The 26,178-nt window shown below is 34.9% G+C and overlaps 1 protein-coding gene and 1 long non-coding RNA gene across 4 annotated transcripts in view; one reads left to right on the forward strand and one right to left on the reverse strand.

Annotated features, from left to right (window-relative positions):
- Nucleotides 1–21,125: 21,125 nt before the first annotated feature.
- On the reverse strand, nucleotides 21,126–23,814 carry LOC140447538 (uncharacterized). The gene is made up of 3 exons (XR_011951605.1): nucleotides 23,795–23,814; nucleotides 23,076–23,156; nucleotides 21,126–21,208 (listed from the first exon to the last, which is right to left on the reverse strand). It is a non-coding gene; the product is annotated as an uncharacterized lncRNA (long non-coding RNA).
- LOC140447537 (uncharacterized) overlaps nucleotides 22,300–26,178 on the forward strand; it is a 58,007-nt gene continuing 54,128 nt past the window's right edge. The window contains exon 1 of one of the 3 annotated variants that reach the window (XM_072540242.1): nucleotides 22,300–22,393. Coding sequence is in view for 2 of the 3 variants with exons in the window: in XM_072540240.1 (XP_072396341.1) it covers nucleotides 23,593–23,745 (153 nt within the window). In the remaining variant the exon portion in view is untranslated. Of the gene's footprint in view, nucleotides 22,394–23,397; nucleotides 23,746–26,178 lie in introns of those variants that run through there. The other 2 variants (XM_072540240.1, XM_072540241.1) reach the window with 2 other exon arrangements.

Below are 26,178 nucleotides of genomic sequence, written 5' to 3' on the forward strand. Positions count from 1 at the left end.
CAGCGAAAGCAATTGTATTTTTAACAAACATCACAAATGCGATACTCAGATAAAGGCTCTTCCCAAACCGATGGAAGGAAGCCCACATTATTTCCAAAACCAGGAAAAAACTACACGTTTCCGCAAAACTACAGGCCGATAAGCTTACTTCCAACAGTCAGCAAAATTGTAGACAGAGTCATACTAAGCAGACTCCAATCAGAAACAGACAGGTTAGGAATAGTCCCGGAAGCTCTACAAGTACTCAAACTAACACAGTGAAAGCAGAGAACTACAAGTACTCAAACTAACACAGTAAATAACAGCTGGATTCAACGACAACGAGTATACAGGAGCAGCCATCTGACAGAGTCTGCCATAAAGAACTGACTTACAAAAGGAGAAGCTATGGATACAGCGGAGCCACGACAGGACTAATCTCATCGTACTTGGGCGGGCGGAGGTTTAGGGTTCGGATTGGACAAGTCCTGTCCGAGCACGGAGCTTCGGAGGCCGGAGTGCTACAGAGAGCGGTTCTGTTATCTCTACTGTATACAATATACACCACCGATGTTCCATTAACACCAGAAACACTTCTCAGTTTGAAGAGAACCCCCAGACGAACAACTTACAGTACAAAATAATCCCGTCGAATGGGAAAGATAAGCAAAATACCTGAGTCACAATTGATCAAGAACTAACCTTGACGCAACATGTGGACCAAACCATCCAAAAAAAAACCACAGCCAGAGTAGTAATAAGAGGACTCATAGGTCGAAAAAGCAAATTAAGACTAAAAACGAAAATAAGATGATAAACAGCATTATACTTCCAAAAATAACATACGCATCTCTCACATGGGACACATAAGTAAATCAAACAAAAAGAGGATACAAGCAGCACATAATAACATCCTCAGAGAAGCGGTAAATATACCCCGATACGTTTCTTAACGTTTCCTGTTCAGAGAACTAAAACAAGTAAGGGTGACAGACATAATGGAAGGAAAAGCCAGAACAAAGTTTGCTGAGCTAAAGAACCATCCAAACCCGTTACTGCGAGAGGTAATAAGATATGATGCGTTCCATCGATGGAAGCACAAAAGACCAAAACAGCAAATTCTGGCCAACATATAAAGTCTAGAAAATCGTAGCTCTATCAACAGAAGACAGCCCAGCACATAGCACTGGCAATTTTTATAATGAATAATGATATTACTTTTTAGACATCTTTAAAAAAAAATACAAAAAACTTAAAAAATTACAAAACTACTTATAAAAAGGAGAAAAAAAAAGCGAAAGCCACCAAAAAAAATTAACAAAAAACCCAAAACCCGGGCACGAGAGGCCCACATCCTCAACCGCCAAGTCACCGAACTGGGCAAGCCCGGAGCGGAGACTTGGGGCCCGATCAAGCAATTTCAGATTCGATGATAAATCACCAGAGATAGCAGGAAAAGAGCGCCTTACGCTAACTTGCTTCGATCGGAATAGGATATCGTGTTGGAGTTCTTGTTCCCAGGACTTCCACACGACAAGCACTTTGCTGATAGATGTGCCCCTATCGCGCACCAGAGTGCTATGGGGTAGGGGAAGGGATGGTCTGGAGCATTGGGGCGCGGTGGAGTGACTTCTGAGTAAAAGAGTTAATCCTCCTCGCCCCAATGAATTGTAACACCCGAGTGTCATTTCTAAGGGGTTTACAAGTTCCACAGGCTGGGTTAAATTAAAAAAAAAAAACAAAAAAACTTTCCGATTTTAATAAAAAAGCTTAAGGCCTTTATTTTGAATATGAAGAATTTGATTGCTTTTTGAATGATTACGGTCTAGAATGTGAAGTGCTGAAATAAAATCTGTTTCTTTATTATTGAAAGCCCTTTTCTGTTCTGCTATACGTTTGTTAAAAGTTCTACCAGTTTGACCGAGTGAAAAACTTGGATTTTGTCGATAACGTGACAAGAACCAGTAAACATGGTGAATTGCTACCACATTCTTTTCATGTTGTCATATGTGGTTGTGAAAAAGCTAATGTTATGTTGGCATTACTATTTGACCTGAATAACGTTAAATTTAAATACGTTTATGTATATTCAAAGTAGGTCTTTTAAGCCAAGTATCAATGTTTGAAGGAAGTGTTTGAGTATGTGAAAGAAGTGGGCTATTTTCTATTTAATTCGGGAGTGGACAGGTGTGGTCTATTGGTCCATGCAAGAATGAAAAATGATAACTGTTATTTATATTATACAAATGACCTTTTCAGTACCTTTCAATAATTGCTAACTCCAACTAACAAATTTATTTTTCGGAGATATTTGAAAATATGTCCTGATAGACCCCACCCGTCTACTCGTGTTACTTTTGGAAGTTAAGATTCATATAGTTGTAATGCAGTTTTTTCGGTTTTTGACCTAAAATGTAATTTGTTTGTGGCTCTAGGATGAAAAATTTAGGAATAAATATGACAAAAGAAAATATGGGAAGGATAACTTTGAACCGTCATTTAGCTCTAGTTGTACGACAATCAGCGTCGCGTCTATCAAATACTCTTATGCCAGGCCCATTAGAAGTCACCACCAATAAAAGAGAAAATTGCAACTACTGTAAAAGACAAAAAAACGCGATATTTTTGCACATTTTGTCTGTTCTGGTTGTGTATTGAGCATATTGTAGCATCTTGCTCTGAATGCAGAGAGAACAATTTAGGGAAAAATTCAAACTTTTGTATTTTGTGCAGAGAATTTTTCTATTTTTTGTTATTACCAAATTTATTTAGCTTAATATTTGTATTTTAATAAAACATATGTAGGAATTTTGGAAAACATTTATTTACTAATCAGTGCTAATAAAAGTTAAAAAAAAAGCAGAAAATGCAAGGTTTTAGATTAACTGCTATATTTTATGAAAAATAAAATAAAACGAAAATACAATGCCTCAAAATCATTAAGTAAGAGACAGGTAAACCGACAAAATACTTAAAAACGTTATGTGAATGTTATCTAAAATTTGTGGGTCATTTAAATTTTGGTCCTGATAGACACCACCCGTCCACTGGTGAGATTTTCAGACCATTTGTCTACAGCCGGGTTAAAGTGCCCGTGCTCACCAGACCTTTGAAGACGATGCCGTAGTTTTCAGGTTTTAAATAGGTCGATGTAGGGGATGTAGTCCTATAGTCTTATTTAGTTAGTTTTTATTAGTAGAAGGCGGGGGACAGGAATAGTAAATTTTTTTGCATGTTTTTTGGAGTCCCAAAATTAACATTCTCAGAAAAATTCAGCTTGTTCATATGATTTTTAAAACTTTTGGCTTTATTATTATTTATATTTTAAGCAAATTATATTTTATTAAAATAATTTAATAAATTATTAGGTTTGCTCCAGCGCCATCTGTTCAGACGAAATCTTAAATTAATAATAAAATATAAATCAACTAAAATGTGGGATTCTAGAACGTATAATGTTCTATTAAAATGCTTTTGTTTTGTCACATTAAAAATTTTCTTTGCTGATTTATTTAGATATAATGAATGGATATGAAAAATGCAAAATAAAACGTTTTAAGAGACACAAAACGGTACACTACAAATAAGCTATAGTATCCTGTTTACCACTTAGTAACAGACTTCGGTCTAATAGCAGTTATCGTTTCTCTACCGGTATTAACAACTAAAAACTGATTTTTTTATCTTATTGTAATCGTTATTTCCTCCCCTTTCATTTGCTATGTTCAATGTGGTGTTAACTTGCTTTACTTGTAACTGTCGATACTTGTAATTTTTATTTTTTATCGATATGGATCGTAAAAACGTTAAGTTGATAGTGAAAATAGGAATGAATGAACTGAACAGTATTGTTTTACGCTTCCTGATAGACCTGGCGCTGTTCTACTTTGCCTAATATGCAATAAAACCGTCGCTCTTATTAAAAGTACTAATTTAAAGAGATATTATGAAACGATCCATTAACAGTTTCATCAAAAGATTTTAATGTTGGACGCACAATAAACAGCAGAAGCCATATTCAGACTATGAGTTAGTTAAATGCTAGGAGTGGCCGCAGCGCTTTTTAAAGATAAAAATAATATTGTTGCCGCAATTCGAGGTATTTCATTGTCGACAAAAAGCAACGCAAAAAGAACGGAAACGGTGTCTCTGTCAACTGATGGGGCCCCAGCTATGGTAGGCAAAGAAAGGGGCTTGTAAAGCAAATCAAAGAAAAGAATGCTGCGCTACTATTTCATCAACGCATAATGCACTAGAAAGCCTTGTGTGGGGAATTTAGTGACACTCTGAAAGAGGTAATAAAAAAAAACTTGATGAAGTTGATTAATTTTATGAGGTGTCGTTCTGCTCTTTAGCACAGCCAGTTTAAAGTTTTTCGATCTATGTCTAATTCAACGCATTCTGACTTACTTCAACACAACAATGTTAGTTGGCTGAGTAAAGGTCAAGAGGTTAAACGTTTTTGGCAAATAAAATAACTATCTTCTTAGAAAACTTAAATACCCAAGAAGCAATAAAGCATTTGAAGTTCCTGGCAAACGAAATAAGTATATTAGCGATGGCTTTCATGCAAGACATTTTGTAACACTTAAATGTGCTCAATACCGAACTACAAGGAAATGAGAAATTAAAACGTGATCCGATACAAAGTGTGTCCTCGTTCTGTTGCAAGATCGATATGTTTGAAAAAGACATTTCGAGTCAAGAACTAATTCACTTTCCAACAACTCTTGAATACAAGAATAATTCGGAATAAGAAATAGACATTAAAATATTTTTAGATTTCATTGAAGGTCTTGAAAAGAAATTCGCAGGAAGGTTTGAAGAGTTTGAAGAGAAAAACTGCAAGAAAATGGCCATTTACCTTGCTACTTTGTTTGGCTCCACATTTCTTTGTGAAACTACCATAAGTACCCCTGCTCCTCGGCGTCGGTTGATGTAACCACCTTATACTGAAACATATTTTTTTTCTATTAAATTTCCATCTCTTGTAAATGCTGTATAGACAGGATAATTATCAAGAGATATTGTTTAAAAAAAAATTATTTAAAAATCCTTTATAAAAGGTATATAATTAAAACACCTTATCGGGCTGCAGCCCAGAAGTTTTCGAAATTAATATTCCATCATCAGTATTTTCCTAGAAGTATATTATTCTTCTTGATGTCTATCTTGATGTCCTATCCATTACGAATGTTGATGGTCATCATGGCAATCTTTATCTTATCTGGGGCAGCGCGGAAAAGCTGCATAGATGTTGTATTGAACCTGTTATAATCCTTAAGGCCACATTTTTTATATTTATTCATATAATTGTCATATTCAAGTTACACTGTAGATGGAACCCCAGATACTTTATTTCATTTTTCCATTAGATTTCCATGTTTTGGTACATAAGGTGGGGGAAGTTATAAGCTTGAGCTCTTTTTCTAAATATTATTGCTTTTGATTTATGTTAATTACTATTTAACTGGGAATAAGCCACAATTAAAGGTTAAAATACGTAAACATGCATGGGATAATGAACATAGGGTTCAATGGAATGATTCAAATATAGTCCTAAAAGAAACGGATGGTAAAAAGAGAAAAATCAAAGAAGCGGCTCTAATTATGCTAAATGAGACCAATTGTGTCGCGAATTCCTCGGCAGAATGTAGTAGGATCTGGTTACCCATATTGAAAGAGGAAGTTATTAAAAAGAAAATACCAGTATTGGTAAGTCAGTAACATATAGAGAATACATCATTTATATTTTTTAAATAACAAACATATAAAATCGGAATTTGGTATTTATTGAAGGTAAAATAAATGCAAGATCAAATACTTACCATGTCGGGATAGTATTATGAGGTTTTTTTCCTGGTTTTTCCCTCATAATTTACTATGGAATCACTAACAGGAGAATTTTACTGTCATCATGGCATGTATTTGTCTTTTTAAAGACGAATTACATGTTATGATCTTTTCTGACGGATATTCTCAAGTTAAAGTTGATTTCATGTAATCGAATGAACTATCTTATAAGTAAAGTCGTCCCAGGAACGCAACTCAACAATATTGGCAATATCATTTTAAAGTCGTCTACTTTAAAATGTATAATGTATGTCTGAATTGTCAATATAGATGAGTCAGATAAAATTAAATTATTAGAAGAATTTTTCACTAAGTAACAAAAACAAAATTTGTTTAATTTACTAATGTTTGTATTTTGAGAACGATTTCCGAAGTGGAAATTGAAACGTCAAAATAAACGTATTTTAACCTTTAATTGTGGCTTATTCCCAGTTAAATAGTAATTAATTTAAAATGCCACAAGAAAATAGCTTCAGAACAATATTTGATTTATGTGCTAAGATTTTAAAGTTGTGTGTTTCAAACCACTCCTGTAATTTTTGTAAATAAGTATTTAAGGAATTAATTGATTTATATATATATATATATATATATATATATATATATATATATATCTGACCCTTGTACCAGAATTACAAAATCATCTGCATATTGGAAGCACTCCTGGAAAGGTATAGGACCGGATACAATCCAGCCAAGCTTGGTTTTGTGTAAAGTTGGTTGACCATGTGATAGCTTAATTTGACTAACGCATAAAAGATCCCAAAATGTCTCTGCACCGATTAAAATGTGTATAGGAGACGAAACGTTAAAGTGTGGATCGGCGAGTGTAACATTAGAGGGAATGTTTAGAGATTCTCTGTTTAGTGTGACAGAAGGCACTCTACCAGTTATTTCAGGCATCACTAAACAAGAAATTGTACGTGTAAAGTTGATTGTATTTGATTTGAAGGTAAGAGAAGTTTTAAGATGAACCACAGCATTTGTTTGATTTATGCCATAGACAGAAAAATCAACTGCAGTTGTGGGTAATTTCAAAGTATTAAGTCAACTGTAATGAAATTTATTTAACTGTTTTGTCTTTATTTAATCTATAATGTCTTTATTAATTTATTATATTGTTCTTATTCTAGTTTATTAAAAAGCACGATAATTTATATAAGTTTATTAACCACTAATTAATACATAATTTATTTTAGGCGAACGTAACAATTAAAATCGCGGCCGCGGGTCTTCAGATATTAACTGTCCCTCCATATAAAAATGTTTTATTTATATACATAAATCGCCGTTATCTCGAAAAGTCTAAAACCTTCTTGAGTAGACTGGACGGCGAAAACGGTAAGGGCAAACTGGATTTCCCATCGACTCGCCTCGAACTTTGTTTTTATAACATCGTGTGTCAGGTATTCATGACCTAGAAAATACTCGAATAAATAAACATGTTTACAGGTTTTTTAATATGACTCCTATTTTTACGTAACATTGCCCCCCTCTCAAAAGATGGTTCCTCCTGGAACCTTGTCGGGACTAAAACTGGAACGGTATGCTGGTATCGGCAACTGGACCCTCTTTTACAACTTCCAGTTGTATAAAAATGACAAGGGACGGTTTTCTCTCCGCACCAGTAACTATGCGGATTGCAACAGACTAACACCTGGACTTCGGTGTCTTTAAAGATCTCCTCCACCATATTTCGGATAACCCTCCAATCTAATTGGCGGCACTCCAACTTTGGCATGGCTAACTTTTGCACGTCGGACTCTAGTACGTGCTCTCTCAATTGAAGTAAGGCTTCCCATACATCTCGGTAGGTAGGTTGGTCACGGGCAGTGTCTTTTGTTACCAGGTAGAAAAGGTAACGTGATGCATCTTGGAGTTTCAAGGTTTTACCGGGAGCTGGCACTTGGCATTGAAGTTCTGCAACTCGACCAAACTTCCTTCGAAAGACGGATGCCAACCCTGGTGCGTCTTTGATACTGGCCGGGATGGTAAGGGCCAGCGAGTGGTAATCGGGGAGCGCGAGTAGATCTTGCTTTTCTTCAGTGGTAACACCATGTCTTGCTTTACCGGTACCTTCATAGGCACCCATGAATTCCTCAAACGTGAGGTCAGACACATCTTGGACTTGGTTTACTTCCACTTCTTCATCTACGTCGTGGTCACCTTCGAAAGACGCCAGCCGGTTATGGTGTACTATCATCGGCTTTCCCCTCGGAATCTTGCTTATTCGGTAGATGACATCGTTAATCTTCTCCATGATGAGGTATGGACCTTCCCAAAACTGCTGCAATTTGGGAGAACAACCTTTTCGCTTCTTGGGATTATACAGCCATACTTTGTCGTTCTTCTTAAAGCAACCCTTTTCGGCTTGTGTATCGTACCGTTTCTTCATTCGGTCGCTAGCGATCTGAAGGTGGGAACGGACCAACTCATGTACATCGTCCATTCTTCTTCGTAATTCGATCACATAATCTTCACCTGCTACATCTTCTCCAGGTCGACATCCAAACTCTAGATCACAAGGTAGTCGCATTTCGCGTCCGAATAGGACTTTGGCTGGTGTCTGGCCTGTTGATTCGTTAACAGCAGATCTGTAGGCCATTGTGAAGAACGGAAGGTATTGGTCCCAGTCTCGCTGATGATCGGACACCATCTTTGTCAAATACTTGCCAACTGTCCTATTCATTCGTTCTACCATACCATCCGATTGCGGATGATACGCGGTAGTTCTTGTTTTCTTCATGCCTAGTCTATCACATATTCCTTGAAATAGATCGCTTTCGAAGTTCCTGCCTTGGTCACTAGGTATCTCCAAAGGCACTCCAAATCGGCTGATATATTCTTGGATCAACTTATCTGCAACGGTGGCGGCCTTCTGGTCGGGAGGTGCGTAAATCTCGACCCACTTAGTAAAGTAATCCATTACTACCAACATGTACTTGCCTCCATTTTCACTTTCTGGAAATGGCCCAGCGATGTCCAAAGCTATTCTTTCAAACGGGCTTCCAACATTATATTGTCCCATAAGAGCTCTCCTTTTTCGGTAAGGCCCGTTACTCGTAGCACAAATAGTACATTTCTTACACCAGTCTTTTACGTCGTCGGAACTGTTTATCCAATAAAACCGTTCCCGAATTCGCTGAAGGGTTTTCTTTACACCAAGATGCCCTCCTGATGGACTGTCGTGTAACTGACGAAGTACTTCGGCTATTCTGCCCTTTGGGATCACCAACTGTCTTCTCTTCTCTGAACCGTCATCATTTTCCAGGACTCGTTTGAGCAAGCCATCTTCCATGACAAATGAGTCCCACTGGGCCCAATACGTCTTAACTACTGAGCATAGGTTTGATATTTCTTGCCAAGGTGGTCGACGGTTTTCCTCTTTCCATTTTCGAATTTTCTGTATAACTGGATCTCTTTCTTGTTCTTCTCTGATCTTAGTAGGCGTCCAGTCGTCGTTGACCATCGTTGTTCTTAGCACTGCTGCTTCCTTGGATTCCGTTTTGTTGCAGTGGGAACACTCTGCTGGGCATGGCCTTCTGGAAAGAGAATCAGCGTTTCTGTGGCTAACTCCGGCCCGGTGCTCAATCTTAAAATCGTATTCTTGGAGTTGTTCGATCCACCTGGCTATCTGACCCTCTGGATTCTTAAACTGCATCAACCATTTAAGGGCGGCATGGTCGGTTTGGATTAAAAACTTCCTACCATAAAGGTATTGATAGAAGTGCTCTACGGATTTTACTACTGCTAGAAGTTCTCTTCTCGTGACACAATAATTCCGCTCAGGTTTTGAAAGAACTTTACTAAAATATCCGAGGACTCGTTCCTGTCCTCTTTGAATCTGAGACAGCACTCCTCCAATTCTCACATTACTTGCATCTGTATCTAAGATGAACTCTCCTTCTGGCAGTGGATACCCTAAAATTGGTGCTGTTATTAAATGCTTTTTCAAGGTCTCAAAGGCATGCTGTCTGGCAGTCTGTATCCCAGCGGTAATCTCTTGCTTCCTCCGTAAGACGCGTTAATGGCTTAGCGATATCTGCAAACTTCTTAATAAACCTCCGGTAGTAAGTACATAGTCCAAGAAAACTTCTCACTTGATGTTTGTCAGTTGGTTTTGGCCATTGCTTAATGGAATCGATTTTTCCCTTATCCACGGTCACTCCTTCTTTACTGACTATATGACCCAGATAATTGACTCTACCTTGAAATAGCTGGCACTTCTTGGGGTTTAGCATCAATTGGGCAGCTTTAAGTCGATTAAAAACGTTTTCTAAATTCCTCAAATGATCTTCGAATGTCTCCCCCAAGACGATTATGTCATCTAAATAAACCAGGCATGTTTTCCAAGATAACCCTCTCAACACATTTTCCATAAGCCTCTCAAATGTCGCAGGAGCATTACAGAGTCCAAATGGCATAACGTTGAATTGCCACAATCCAGATCCTGTGGTGAAGGCTGTCTTTTCTTTATCTACTGGGTCCATTTCTACCTGCCAGTATCCAGACTTCAAATCCAAAGTAGAAAACAATTTACTTCCAGCCAATGTGTCCAATGTGTCATCGATCCGAGGCAGAGGATAACTATCTTTCTTGGTAACGTTGTTCAGCAAACGGTAATCCACACAGAACCTCGTCGTTCCGTCTTTCTTCTTAACCAGGACCACCGGAGAGACCCATGGGCTCGTAGAAGGTTCTATCACCCCGTCTTTCTTCATTTCCTGAACAATCGTTTCAGCTTCCTCTCTTTTCGCCTGTGGTAATCGTCGAGCTGTTTGACGAATTGGCTTAGCATTACCAGTATCAATTTTATGCTTAACAACGATAGTTCTTCCCGTTTTTCCTCCTTTCGGTACGAAAATATCACGATACTTCTTCTTCTTAAAGTGCCTATCCGTTCCGGACGTTGGCGATCATCACGGCTATCTTCACTTTGCTTATTGCAGCGCGGAACAGTTCAGTGGTAGTCGTGTTATACCACTTTCGCAAATTTTGAAGCCAGGAAATGCGTCTTCTTCCCGGTCCTCTCTTACCATTTACTTTCCCTTGGAGAATCAGCTGGAGAAGGCCGTAACGTTCTTGGTTTCTCATTACATGACCTAGATATTCCAACTTTTTAGTTTTGACGGTCATGAGAATTTCACATTCTTTCCCCATTCTACGCAGGACCTCCACATTAGTAACTCTGTCAACCCAGGATATACGTAAGATGCGCCTATAACACCACATTTCGAAAGCTTCGAGCCGATTCATAGATGCAACAGTCAGTGTCCATGCTTCCATTCCGTAGAGCAGAACTTTGAATATGTAGCAGTTCAATAGACGGCATTTTGTTTTTAATGATATGTCTCGACTGTTGAAAATAGTTCTCATTCTAACGAATGCTGCTTTTGCTTTTATTATTCGCTGTTTAATTTCTGTTGAGTGGTCCCATTGGCTATTTAAATTGGTGCCTAGATATGTATATTGCTCGACTCTTTCGATATTCTGTTGGTTGATTGTAAGTTGAGCGTTTAGTATTGGTTTTTTACTAATTGTCATAAATTTGGTTTTCTTTATGTTAAGAGCTAGTCCGTATCTGTTGCTGACTTCTGTTATGCGATTTGTTAATATCTGTAAGTCATTCAGATTATCGGCAAAAACTATAGTGTCATCTGCATATCTAATGTTATTCAACCATTCACCGTTTATTAGTATTCCTTTCGCACAACCGTCTAAAGCTTCCTTAAATACCCATTCAGAATAAATATTGAACAACAATGGAGACAAAATACAGCCCTGTCGTACTCCACGTTCTATTGCAATTTTATCAGTTAACTGGTCTTCTATTTTGATTTTGGCCGATTGATTGTAGTAAATGTTTCTGATAATTCTAAGATCTTTGTTGTCAATTCCAATTTCTTGCATTAGAGTCATTAATTTGTCATGTTTTACTCTGTCAAATGCCTTCTGGTAATCTATAAAGCATACGTATATATCACAATTCACATCCCTGCATCTCTGAAATAGCACCTGTACAGCAAAAAGGGCCTCCCGTGTTCCCAGAGCATCACGAAATCCGAATTGTGTTCTTGTTAGTTGTTCCTCACATTTTGTATATATTCTTTTGTGGATGACCTTTAGAAATGTTTTAAGTAAATGGCTCATAAGGCTTATAATTCTATAGTCTTCGCACTTTCTCGCATTGGGTTTTTTTGGAAGATTTATAAAAGTTGACACTAACCACTCTTGGGGAACCACGCCCGTATCATATATACTGTTAAATATATTTGTCAACCATTTTATGCCATCATAGTCCATAAGTTTTAAGAATTCTGAGTGAAAATTATCAGGGCCTACTGCTTTACCATCTTTGGTGCTTTTGATGGCATATTTTACTTCTTCGACTGTAAATGGTGGTCCAGATTCGCAATTGGTGTTTGTTGTAATACCAGTGTTACTTCGTATATCTTCAAAAGTTTTTTCCACGTATTTGATCCAAATATCTCTTTTATGCTCTATTTCCAGTACTATGTTTCCCTGATTATCTGTCAGGAATCCAGTGTTCTTGTGTTTATATAAGCCTGCCGCTTCTTTAATCTTTTTATGGAGGTTAAATGAATCATGTTTTTGTTGTAATGACTCTATCTCTGTACACTTCGAGCTAAACCAATTTTCTTTTGCTATTTTAATAGCCCTTTTTATTTCGTTATTTATGTTGTTGTAGTAATTCTTATTATCTTTAGCGTTTCTTCTGTCTTCCATCATACATAGAATCTCCTCCGTCATCCATTCCTTTTTATTTGTTCTTTCAGGTTTTAAGTATTTTTCTGTTATTTCTTGACTTACTTTGTGCAAATTTTCTAGTTCTACATCTGTGTTATCTGTTTCTGTACGGGCCCATGGTTTTTCTGTACGAGCCCACGTTTTTTCTTTTAGGCGTTTTTGTACCTTTTCCTTTACTGTTTTATTTTTCAGTTGGTTAATATCGTACTTCATAATTTTTGGTCTTTGAACTTTCTTTAAACTAAGTTTCATTTTGGCGATAAGTGGATTGTGGTCCGAATTTATGTCGGATCCCGGGTACGCTTTAACAGATGTTATAGAGTTTCTAAATCGTTTGTTAATAAGAATATAGTCTATTTGATTTCGTACTGTGTGATCTGGAGTATCCTGGGGAGATTTCCACGTATATAGTCGTCTTGGAGGAAGATCATAAAAGGTGTTTGTCACTACGAGCTGTTCTTCAGCTGCAAATTCAATCAAACGGTCTCCGCGTTCATTACGTTCCCCTAGACCAAAGGATCCCACTAAATTTCCACTTTGTCCTTTGCCAACTTTGGCATTAAAGTCTCCCATTATTAGTATTATTTCGTTTTTCCGAATCCTTTTGACAATATTAGTAAGGTCATTGTAAAATTCTTCTATGATTTCTTCTGGGGCGTCCGCTGTAGGAGCGTATACTTGAATAATGTTTGTTTTTATGGGAGTTGTGTTTAGCTGAACTAAGAGCATCCTTTCTGATACAGGTACAAAGTGACTGACACAATTGGCGATTTTATTATTCATAATTAGGCCCACTCCATTTATATGTTCGTTCTTAAGATTTCCTGAGTAAAATATTTTGTGATCTTTGATAACTCGGTATCCCGTATCTGTCCAGCGCATTTCGCTTATTCCCATAATATTAATCGAGAGTCTTTCCATTTCTTGATCACGATACTGCCGAAGAAATTCCCTTAATTTCCTTTTCTCCATCTGATTTAGAGACTGTCCTGCAACTGCAACCATTTGGTCGAATTTGTCGTTGGAATTATCAGATGTTGTCGCCTGACGGATTATGGATGTCACAGGTACACAAGTTCCTACTTTTGTCTCTTTCTTTATGGTCACTGGGTAGTCGTTGACATTGATAAGTCTCACAGGGATTTCCTTAGCCGAAGTCACCAATTCCTTTCCAATTATGATTCCACGGCCAACCTCAACGTCGTGGTTCCAAGGCTCCATCATAACAGGTCTCCCTTCGTCCACAATTCCCTGTAGCCGCGCTACTATGATCGTTTCGCTTCTCGCAGGCACGACTGTATCTTCTGTAATGGCTGCTTGCACAGTGTTGTCATTATGTGGATGGAGAAATACCTCCTCGTTGCCAACTTTGATTACCTTATTCTTAAAATCCAATTGGAATCCATGCATATTCATTACGTCCATTCCTAATATAACATCCTCTTCGATGTCAGCAACTATAACAGTATGGAGAAACTTTTCTGTTCCAATTCCCAATTGTACCTGGATTTCTCCATGAATGTTGGCATTTTCACCTGTAGCGGTCCGAAGTCGCAACCTCGTTGGTAACAGTTTCTTACGGCTGTTTATAACTGTCGGGCGTATAATGGTTCTGGTCGCTCCGGTATCCACCAACAACGTATGCTTTTTACCATTTATTTCTCCATCTACATATACACTATCTTCACGACATTTCAAAGAAGCTATTAGTATGAGAGGGTCTTTGGAAAAGTTCTGGGTCGAAGCTGCCCCCCTAAGGCTGACCCGTTCTAGTTTTCCTGATGGTGAGTTTCTTGATTTGCGTCGTACCTAGGGTGCTTACAGGAGCTTCGTACGTGTCCTTCTTCTTCTTCTCGTGCCACTCCTAGCGGAGATTGGAAATCATCATGGCCACTGCGACTTTGTTAGCAGCGCGCCTAAAAAGTTCAATCGAACTACACCCGAACCATTCACGTAGATTACGAAGCCATGATATTTTTCTTCTTCCCACACTTCTTTTGCCCTTAATTTTGCCCTGCATGATATTTCTTAAAAGTTCGTACTTTTCACCTCTCACAATGTGCCCCAAGTATTCCATCTTTCTAGTTTTTATCTCATTTAGAATTTCGCATCTTTTGTCTAAAGTTTGGAGTACTTGCGTGTTAGTGACGCGGTCCATCCATGATATTCTGAGAATGCGCCTATAGCACCACATCTCGAAAGCTTCGATGTTTTTTGTGGTCAACTGTTTTAGTGTCCAAGCCTCTACTCCATACAACAGGGTAGAAAAGACATAACACCGCAGCATTCGTATTCGTAACTTTATATTGATATCACGATTGCAAAAGAGTTTGCGCATTCTATTAAAGACTGATCTAGCGATTTCTATTCTACATCTAATCTCTTTTGTTTGATCAGTATCGTCTGTGATCCAAGCACCTAGATATTTATAACAGGACACACGCTCAATCGTTGTATTGTCTATTACAAGATTAGCTCTGATGTTCTTTGATTTCGTGATTACCATAAATTTAGTTTTTTTCAAATTAATTTTCAAGCCGTAACTGTTACAGTATATATTGAGACTTTGAACGAGATGTTGTAGTTCTACTAGCGTTCCCGTTAGGAGAACCGTATCGTCAGCATACCTTATATTGTTGATCGTCTCACCATTTATTATCAGACCAAGATCTTCTTCCTCGAGTGCTTGTTCACAAATAGCTTCACTATACAGATTAAATAAAAGTGGCGACAAGATGCATCCCTGCCGGACTCCTCGACGGATTTGAATTTCTTCTGTTAGCCTACCCTCAACCTTCACATTTGCTGTTTGATTCCAATATAGGTTGCATATAATTCGAATATCTCGGCTGTCTATATTTTTCTTTATTAGAATTTGTCTTAGTGGTTCATGTTGTACTTTGTCAAAGGCCTTTTCGAAATCAACAAAGCAGGTGTAAATTTCTTGGTTCATGTCTAAGCATCTCTGTGAGAGAACGTTCATTGCAAACAGAGCCTCCCTTGTACCCAGCCCTTTTCTGAATCCCATCTGAGTGTTACTGATGTACGTGTCCTATTTCGCCACAATTCCAGCATCTGATGGTCTTCGTTTTCTTATATGCCATGCTTTTCATCATATTAATGAGCTGGTCAAGTTTATCTTCATCTCCTTCCTCTTTTACAGTCCTAACTTTGCTGTACCCGCCAGAGGCCTGCGTAGCTGACTCGTATTCGAGGGCGGCGGATAGGACATCAACCAGCGTCTTGTGACGAGCTAATCGCAGTGTTCTCTGCATTTCATGATCACGAAGACTATCAATAAACGTTTGAACGGCCAATTTTTCCATCATGTCTTCGGGGGCTGCTGGATAAGCATATCGTACTAATCTGGCAATATCTACCTCATATTCTTGAAGAGCCTCATCTTTCTTCTGTCTACGATTTTTAAGCTGCGACTGATATACATGCTCCAAATGTTCGTGGCCATATCGCATATTTAACCTCTTCTTCAGTTGTTCTCATCTAAGGCATCTCCTCGAAGAGCGATAGTCAGGTTTACAGCCTTTTCTTTTTCAGACCATCCATTTACTCTTGCAGCTGATTCAAACTGTTTCATGTAGTTGTTCCATGATGATTTTCCGTCGAAAGTTGAGACTTTAACATGAATAGAACCTCCACTTCCTTCAAATTTCGGCCGTATTTCCAACTTACATTTCGTCTCGTCTTCTTTTGTCTCTATTGTAATCGGGTTGTTTCCTCTCTCTGCTGTCCCTGTTTCCTCCATCTTCCTTTCCATCTCTTTCATCTTTTCTTCGAAGGCCGACATATCGGCAGCAACTTGGTTTTTTAACGAAGATATTCTATCGTCGAGGGCAGACATCTCAGAAGTTACTTTAGAGATTTCCGAAGAGATGTTAGCAGAAACTTTGCTTTCCAGGGACGAAATCTCGTTAGAAACTTTGTTTTCTAATGACGCGATGTCACCAGAAACTTTGGCTACATCAGAAGAAACTTTCGAAATATCGTCAGAAACTTTGTTTCTAATGATGCGACGTCACCAGAAACTTTGTTCTCTAATGATGCGATGTCACCAGAAACTTTGGCTACATCACCAGAAACTTTCGAAATCGAAGAGAGGACAGCATCTTCAAATATATAAGTCTCTGGATCTAGTCCTTCTTCTAGCAAAGCGTTCTTTAGTCGTTGGACTAACTCAGCCTTTTTTCCGGTAGAAGGTAATTCTCTATCCTCGAGATGTCTTCTTAAATTCGTCACTGTGAGCTCATAAATCGTCGTCATTTTCACGATTTAAAAATATTCTCTTCGGAAAAACACGTTATGATTGATTACTATAAGTCTAATTTACTTTGATTTCACTTCCGACACCATTTGTAATGAAATTTATTTAACTGTTTTGTCTTTATTTAATTTATAATGTCTTTATTAATTTATTATATTGTTCTTATTCTAGTTTATTAAAAAGCACGATAATTTATATAAGTTTATTAACCACTAATTAATACATAATTTATTTTAGGCGAACGTAACAATTAAAATCGCGGCCGCGGGTCTTCAGATATTAACTGTCCCTCCATATAAAAATGTTTTATTTATATACATAAATCGCCGTTATCTCGAAAAGTCTAAAACCTTCTTGAGTAGACTGGACGGCGAAAACGGTAAGGGCAAACTGGATTTCCCATCGACTCGCCTCGAACTTTGTTTTTATAACATCGTGTGTCAGGTATTCATGACCTAGAAAATACTCGAATAAATAAACATGTTTACAGGTTTTTTAATATGACTCATATTTTTACGTAACACAACGTTAAGTAATGAAATTACTTTCCGAACCACTGTCCAACAGTGCACGAGCTTCATGCATGTTGCTTTTGGAGTCAAAGACCTTAATTAAAACAGTAGACAGTAAAATTTGTGACGAACTAGCAAAATGGTTGTGAGTTGTTAAGGAGGTTGTAGTTTGATTGGAAGGTGTTTAAGAAGATGATGCTTCCAAATTTGGAGTGTCCTGAATAGAATTATGAAAATGCAAAAGCGTATGATGAGGTTTGCCACATTTGTGACAGCCAGAAGATTTGCAGTTTTTAGTAGGATGTCCAGAACGTAAACAATCGATGCAAAGTTTTAAACGTTTTGCTTTATTTAAGCAAGAGGTTGGCTGTAATTTACTAAAATTAGGACAAGAATAAATAAGATGATTTTGTGAACATAATGAACAATTTAAAGTATTGCTGTTATTGTTCGTAGATACAAAAGATTTTTCATTGGTGCGGAGTTTATCATCGTGTTTATTAAGAGATTCAAAAACTCTACATTTTCCTTTTAAGAATTCTGTGAGCTCATTTAATGTGGGTAAATTTGTAGCGTTATCTTTCAATGATTGTTCCCATTCGCGGTGAGATGTGTTGTCCAATTTTGTAGTGACTAAGTAGATAATAAGAGGATCTCAACCTGTAATGTCTATTTGTAAAGATTCAAGAGATCGTAGATGTCGTTGTAAACTGTCTAATAAGGCTCGCAAATCATTATGTTAGTTTCTAGAAATGTTGGGTAAATTGAAGAGCTTTTTGATGTGGTTATTAACCAGAAGTGGTTTATTTTCAAACCTTTCCCTTAAAAGTGACCATGCTGTGGCATATGTTGCATCAGAAATATCTAGATTGCGTATTGTGTCTGCAGCAATGCCCTTTAAGGATAGTCTCAAATAGTGAAATTTTTGTATGTTCGAAAGTTCGGAATTTGTGTGGATGATAGAGTTGAAAGTGTCTCTGAAAAAATAACCAGGTGTCGTAGTCGTCTTCAAACGGAGGTAAGTGAATGGTAGGTAAACGTATATTTTGTTGAGAAATGTTAACTTCACTTGTGGAAGGTGTAGATGATTGGGATATCTGACCAGCAGGAGGAGTCGAAAGATTGGCAAGAAGTTCTCTAGCTAGGCCAGTGAAAGAAAAGAATGGATTTTCAAAAGATGCTCGTTTCTTGTCATGAATAGTGGATGCATTTGTAGTGTAGTTTGGGTCAGCATCCTCAATAGTTGATTAAACATTATCAAAATCGTCATAGAGCTTCTCAACTTTCTCAAGGCGTAACTGTAAATGCCTAAAGTTAATTTCAGTTGCAGGTAACTCTATGACAGAGTTAAAATAATTCGAGAAACGAGTTAAAGTGCCCTTAATGGAAGTGCGTTTAATTTTAGCATTATCAGCAGCTTCAGCCATAGTGACAAGTAAATTTATTAAGTGTAAAATAAGTAAGGTACAATGTTAAGTATTTTAACTTGTGTGTTAAATGAAAATGTAAGTAAATGTAAATTTTTGTGCCTAGAAAGATATAAAATAATAAAATTGCTGTAATAAAATAGCACAGAAAATGTTTAAACGATTAAAGTGATTTAGATGTTAGTTATAAAGTGTGCCCGAATCGCTGGAAAGCCGAATCGGTTGGTAACTTAGATTAACGAAACGTATAATTAAGAACTATATTTATCATTCAACTGCAAATTGTGTGAAAGACAAAAAGTCAGTTAACCTATTTAGGTAAGTTTAAAATATTCTATTTGTAATATTGTATTCATTAGTAGCCATATTTGTATCGAGGGGAAGTGTTCGACGCTGTACTTCAGAACCGGACTTTTAAATTTTAAAAACTGCAATTTGTTTTGAGTGGTGATCTCAGATTATTGAGTGATGATATTTAATTTCGCTTAACGTCATCATTTTGATACTTCTACGGTTTATTTGAAAGTGACATAAATTAAAGTAATTATCAATTATAAAAACCATTACATCCTTCTCATCCTTCTTATATAGATACTATTTTTTGTAATTTTCGGTGAGGTAGTTGCTATCAATAGTTAGTTAATGTAACTCGGAATGTTTTTAAAATAATTTTATTGTACTGACTCACAGGCAAGTATGCACTTAATTTGTATGGGGAATTAAGCCTTCAATTGCACTACACATACCAATAACTCGATGTGTTTTTTATTCACTAAAATTTAAACATGTTTTTTTTTGTATACCATCATGGCCTCCAAACCTCAAATAGCTTTTCGTCTGAAGATGTTAAAGAAATTTAACGAAATATAACGAACTCGTTGTAAAGAGCACACTTTGGCTTTCATTTCAGCTGCTAACCCAATTAACTTCACCATTGACATATAATATATATATATATATATATATATATATATATATATATATATATATATATATATATATATATATATATATATATATATATAATCACTATAATCACTAATATCTGCAAAACTTTCGAATACTTTACTTTAAATTAACTCATATTAGTTTTAGTTATTGTTTTAAATAAATTATTTAATAATTAAATCGTCGTTATTTCATTACTCCAAAATTGTCCTAAATACGTACCTGTCACTCCTCCCACCCATTTGTCCTAACGTGAAATATTTGGCAGGCTTTGCGCATCTGTTTCTTGCCTGAACGTTATATCTATGGTTTCTTTAATCTAAGGTTGGTAAATAGTACCCAAGAGTTGCAAATTAAGAAAATATGTCAAATCTATCCACAAAGGATGTAGAAATGACGATAATGTATGATTACGAGTCGCAAATGACGAACCGTATTGGATATAGAACCCAAAAGTGTATGTAAATTATAGCAAATTATACTAAATATATCCAAATAGGAAGTAAAAATATATATATGTTGAGTGAGTGTGTAAGAATGCAGAAATTATTTAAAAACAAATCAAATTAGTTATTAGTAAATGTAAAATAAGGAATAAAACCCTGTAATACCACACCATCGCGTTTATACCAAGTAAAATAATCAAATAAATGTTTCGTATATTGTACAAAATAGGGAATAATAAACAATTAAGATACAAGTAGTTTTCCACCGAATTGAAACAAATCAAATGTAAATCTCATGTGAAAATGTAAAAAAAATGAAATAATGGTAAAAGGAAAAGCACTAACCTTTGATTTTTTGTATTTCCAAAGCAGCAAGCTTCCAAATCGAAGGACCAGACTGTTGTGTAACTGTTCAGTGGAAAATGGAATCTTGAGTTCTTCCAGTTACTTGTTGCTAAACATTATTTGGACTTCCCGTGGTTTTAGTAAAGAACACAAGACCGTAAATTAAACTATTTAATACTTCTATGTAAACGTTATAATATGAAAAAACTTAATTGTTTGTAATAATGAAAATAAAAAAATAATTACGAATATATTAATATTATAATATTATACTACATGTTGTTACTTCGATGAATTGAAACAGAATGCGTTTGCCGGAGGAGGGTTGGTTTTACCATCTTTCCGTTAAGAAGTAACGGGACTTCTTACTTATCTTCCCTTAGCGACAAGCCGTCGTCAAGCCATGCTTGCGCCGTTCCAAAGACGACAGGTCCGTCGTCAGGTCATTTAGATCAACACTTAATTTGTTAATAATTAATCCAAGTCCAATAAGTAAGTCCAAAAAATCGACTGCAGGAAACATATAGAGGTCCATACCATAGAATTAATAACAATCAGAATGCCCACTCTCAGATGCCGCCTTTGAAGTGTACAGCATCGGAACGGAAGCATAGCCTCGAATTGAGAAATTTGTGACAAGCTACGACAGAACTGTAATTTAAATTTTTAGATTAATAATTTAGTAAATTTGAAATAATTTAATCTATTCTTCAACTAAAAGTACAAATAAAATAGTGCATATTATGTCTATGGTCTAAATTTTTCTATGCACATCAGATAAAATTTCACTGAACAGCTCTGATTCTGTTTAAAACATTGCTGATTCCGTCTGCACGAACGAGATGTGCGTACTTATCTTGACAAGCATAGTGGGCATTCTGATTGTTTGTTATTCTGTGTCCATACCACATATTCAAAACAACGGTTCGTAGACTTACTACGGTTGCCTCTTCCGACTGGGGTGGGGATACTTGAGTTACGTCACCAGAGTACACAAGAATACAAAACCCATTTATTATTACAGTTTGTTCATGGTAATTATCTTTCAGTTTATTATTTGCTTTATTATTTATCGTTTCTTAAATATCTCAGTTTTCTTTATATTTTTGTATTTGAAATTTGGGTGTTGTTTTCTATAAAAACTTATTTTGAATTATCGAAGAAACGTTATTTATTGTAGTTGTACATCGTACCTATAGTCTTCGTATCTTTTTATAAGGTAGGTTAAAACTTTAAAATTTCATTGTTTAATAATAATGTTGAATGAAATTTTAGAATGCCATTAGACATTAATGATCAATCAAGGAAAGATATTAAAAAAATGGAAAAAATAGTTATGTAATTCGGTAATTCATTCAATAGTTAATCCAGTATTAATGGAAATTCAGTATACGCGACAAATTTTCAGTGTAAAATGGAGATCGAAGTCCTAGATTTACGTAAATCCTGCATTAACATTGGATAAACGTTAACAACCGGTTCTGATTAATTTAAAGTACCAAACTGCATACATATCAAAAGTTTTCCATAATTAGGTATTATAATCCACTGTACATCTTTATTTCATAACTATCTTTACTATTTTCCACACATCAAAGACATAAAAACGACGATTAACAATGTTACGATTCAAATTACTGTACTCTCGTGACGTAATTTCGGGCTTAATGTTCATTGGTTAGTCGGAAGAGGCAACCGTAATAAGTCTACGAACCGTGATTCAAAACAACTGTCGTTTGCCTGGCCGGTTTAGGTTCAGTGTCACAACCAGGGTACGTTTATGCTTATTTCCTTGGTCTAGTTTATTATATTATGCTCAGTACAGATAAGTAACAGGTAAGTTTTTACAAGATTGTTATAAAATTTTCTTTAACTATCAAGTTTTAACAAAATTTCTACAAAAACTGCCACTTTTTACAATTTCAACCAGAACATTACTGTTTTGTTATGTCAAAACTTGTTATCTATACCTGGTCCGACATATAATATATATATATATATATATATATATATATATATATATATATATATATATATATATATATATATATATATATATATATATGTATATATGTATATGTATATATATATATATATATGTATATATATATATATATATATATATATATATATATATATATATATATATATATATAGGTAATACGTAATACACCATAATCCAATTTATACGTTTTAATTAGGTACAAAACATTTAAGTCAAAAACATGATGTGGATGTGAGAATTAGGATATTTAAAATTCATTAAATATATTTATAATATTAAATATGTACTTGTTCCATGAAATCGAATGGAAAGGTAATGGATATTTCTTATAATAATTTTTTTGTGTATACTTTAATTTACGAAACGTCAAAATAAACAAATTTTTAATTGAAATTGTGGTTTAAACCCATAAAAGGTGAAAAATATTATTAAGGTGCCACAAGAAAATAGCTTCAGAACAATACTCACTTGAATGTATTATTGAATAATTTTTAATTAGAAGTGGGTACCTACTTTTTCCAAAAATATGTCATCCTCCTGGTATATCACAAACCTAATTTTGGACAGCATAATATGTATTGGTACCTAAAAATACTAATAAAATAACGTTAACTTAAAATTTAGTTATTTCTTGTGCCTAGAATTGTTTTCAAATACATATCATACACAATTGAGTTTATCATGGAATGATTTTCTTCATTAGAAGTACTTTTCCAAAAAATATTTCATCCTCCTTGTATCTCACTAAACTTTACTGTTGTAAAGGTAGATCATGTATAATTCGTGCCTTGAAATACATGCATTCCGAAATAACCTCGTATAGTATACTCCGAAAAATCACCGACTGTGGCGTCTCCATCCGACAGTGGTCGTAGTCGATTACTAAGATACCAGCTGGGACCAGGTATTTGTTAATGTCTGTTAAGTCTTTGTTGTGGCGATGCTTTTACGAAGTATGAATTGAATTTAATGTATTATGTAGTAATTAGACGGTTTATTAAAACTATTGTGTTTGTTTAAATAAATAAAAATGAATTTGGAAGTGGCGAAAAACTCAGATTTAGATAGTATTCAAAATATTTGTCGATTATGTTCTGGGACTGTACAATTAGTGTCCGTTTTCAATAAGGTGGATGGTCCCAAACCGTTAGTGGAAATAGTAACTGTACTAACAACAATTCAGGTAAGCGTTATCATATTTTATTTAATTTGTTAAAACCAAATGAACTAACCTAAAATCTGTATCTGTAACACTAAAGCACTAGTCACTTTTTATGAAGTACGAGGTGTATCCAATATTTTTTATCTTTGGTTTTGAGAATTTATGTAATTTTATGTTAGTTAATAATAAGGCTATGGTTATGTGTTATCATTTAGTTTAAATAAAGTTTATTTTAAGCTAAAATTTTTGCATAATATTAATTCAGGGTAACAATATAAGTACAAAATTATGCGCATGTGCAACCACTAACCACACAATTGTCAACTTCATCTGTCATAGTAGTGCATCCAGAATTTTGAGTTTTGAGAGAGTATAAAAGTGTTCAAAACAGAAACATTTAGTGCAGACTTGTAATGTAATTTCATTCCGTTAAAACTGACATATTTTGTGAGCATATTTTATCAAACAATGTAAATTGTAAATAACAAAAAAAATATTTGTTATCTTCATTAGTTGAGTTCTTCTTTTAGCATTTAATGTTGTACATCGGCTGAAAAGTTAAGGAGTTATATCATCATAAGATTTAATTAGCTACTTTTGTACAAATAATACATTCTCAAGAGCTTCTGAAATTATTTTCTTGCAGCATGTCTGTATATGTCCAATACATTCTCTTAAAATGTGTATTCACGTTCACAACTTCATAAATCAAATTATTCATTATTTTATGAAAATACTACTAGCTTCATTTAAGTAACTATATTCCCTTCCAAGTTTTAGTTCTCAAGTAAAACATTCTAAATTAAAAGCATTAACCTATATTTATTATAGTTATGGTTTCAAAGATCTTTGCTTATATGATTTTATTTAGTTTAAAAATTGTATACCTATTGGATATATTTTCATAATAGAAATAAAGGATTAACAAAGTAAAACTTGTGTATGTGCATCTTGTGAATTGTGTAATAGCTTTCAAAATACCTCCACATTTAGACTTTGTTAAGTCTAGATACAATATGTTTATTTAAATTCAGGACAGAAACACACATTTCTGTACAAAACAAAATAGTATCAGGACTTTCTAGTGCAGTGTCCTTCGTTTAAATATATATATATATATATATATATATATATATATATATATATATATATATATATATATATATATATATATATATATATATATATATATAATAAAGGTTTATTACAATATAATGGGAAAAACTTTACATATTATTACAAAACAATAGTTTTTACTAGTACATATACTATAATGGTATAAGCTCTACGAATCTGTTTCAGTTAAGTAGAGGTCAATGTGAATACATTTTTTTGGGGGCTCAATTTTAATTTTTTTATATTTTGTATACATATTCATATTTATACCAATAAAATATTAATTAAAACAAATTGTTTCTACATAGTGTTTCATTACAGTAGGAACGAACAGGCAGAAAAACTATAACAATGTTTGTGCAAAGTTTCGATTGTATACACCTAGTTTCAGGGTAGGTTAGGCTATGTGAACGAGTGAGATTAGGTGACTAGGTGAGGGTTTGTTAAGTTGGTACATTAGCTGAGCCAGTAAGCGAAGCTATTAAGGTTATGTAATTAGTTAATGTGAGCTAACAGTTATTCAGGTTTCTATTTGAGAATACAATTGCTGTTGTATTTGAGAATATCATACTTAATATTTCATTTTATTATTTCATTTTTAAAGAGAATAATCACAGAAGAATAATACAGTTCTGGTTTAATCCTCACTCTCTCTCCCTCATGTTGAGTTTTTTTAAGATGCTTAGTTTGGCCTTTTTGTTGAAATTATTATTGTAGTCAAAACATCAATCCAATTTAGCAGGTTGAAAAAATCTAATTATAATTGTTGAATTGTATCTTTTTTGGTATAAACCTATATTAGTATCTCAATAAGCAAAAAAATCCATGTTTGGTTGTTTTATTCGACAAAAACTCACTAATTCATATTGTAATAAAATGAAAATTTGCAAAACTATTGCAAAAATAACGTTCATATATTACATTTAAAAAATCTTTTAAACATTTCTAAAAATTTGGTATAAAAAATATAAAGTTATCTCTAAAATAGTGACATAAACCAAAATGAAAAAATGGGCGATTTTACGAGTGTTTTATGGGCAAAAATAGAAAAAAGGTATCCTATATTTCTTTGAACCTTTGTTGTGGAGATGTCTTCGAAATTTTACATACTAAATTTTCAGAAAGTTTAAAAAATTGTCCAATTTGCTATAGTAGGTTATTTTTAAAAATACTTATTTTATGAACTTTTCACAACTTTCTCAGCTGGAGCATATTCAAATTCCAGTTATAAACTAAATAATAAAATAGTTATAGTCCTTTGCTCATCTCTGGAATATTTTGACAGACTTATTGTGGGAAACATATACCACAAAAATTCCTACCTCTCAGTGTTACTAA

Source organism: Diabrotica undecimpunctata, chromosome 8 (genome assembly GCF_040954645.1).
Source record: "Diabrotica undecimpunctata isolate CICGRU chromosome 8, icDiaUnde3, whole genome shotgun sequence".
In the NCBI taxonomy this organism is placed as follows: domain Eukaryota; kingdom Metazoa; phylum Arthropoda; class Insecta; order Coleoptera; family Chrysomelidae; genus Diabrotica; species Diabrotica undecimpunctata.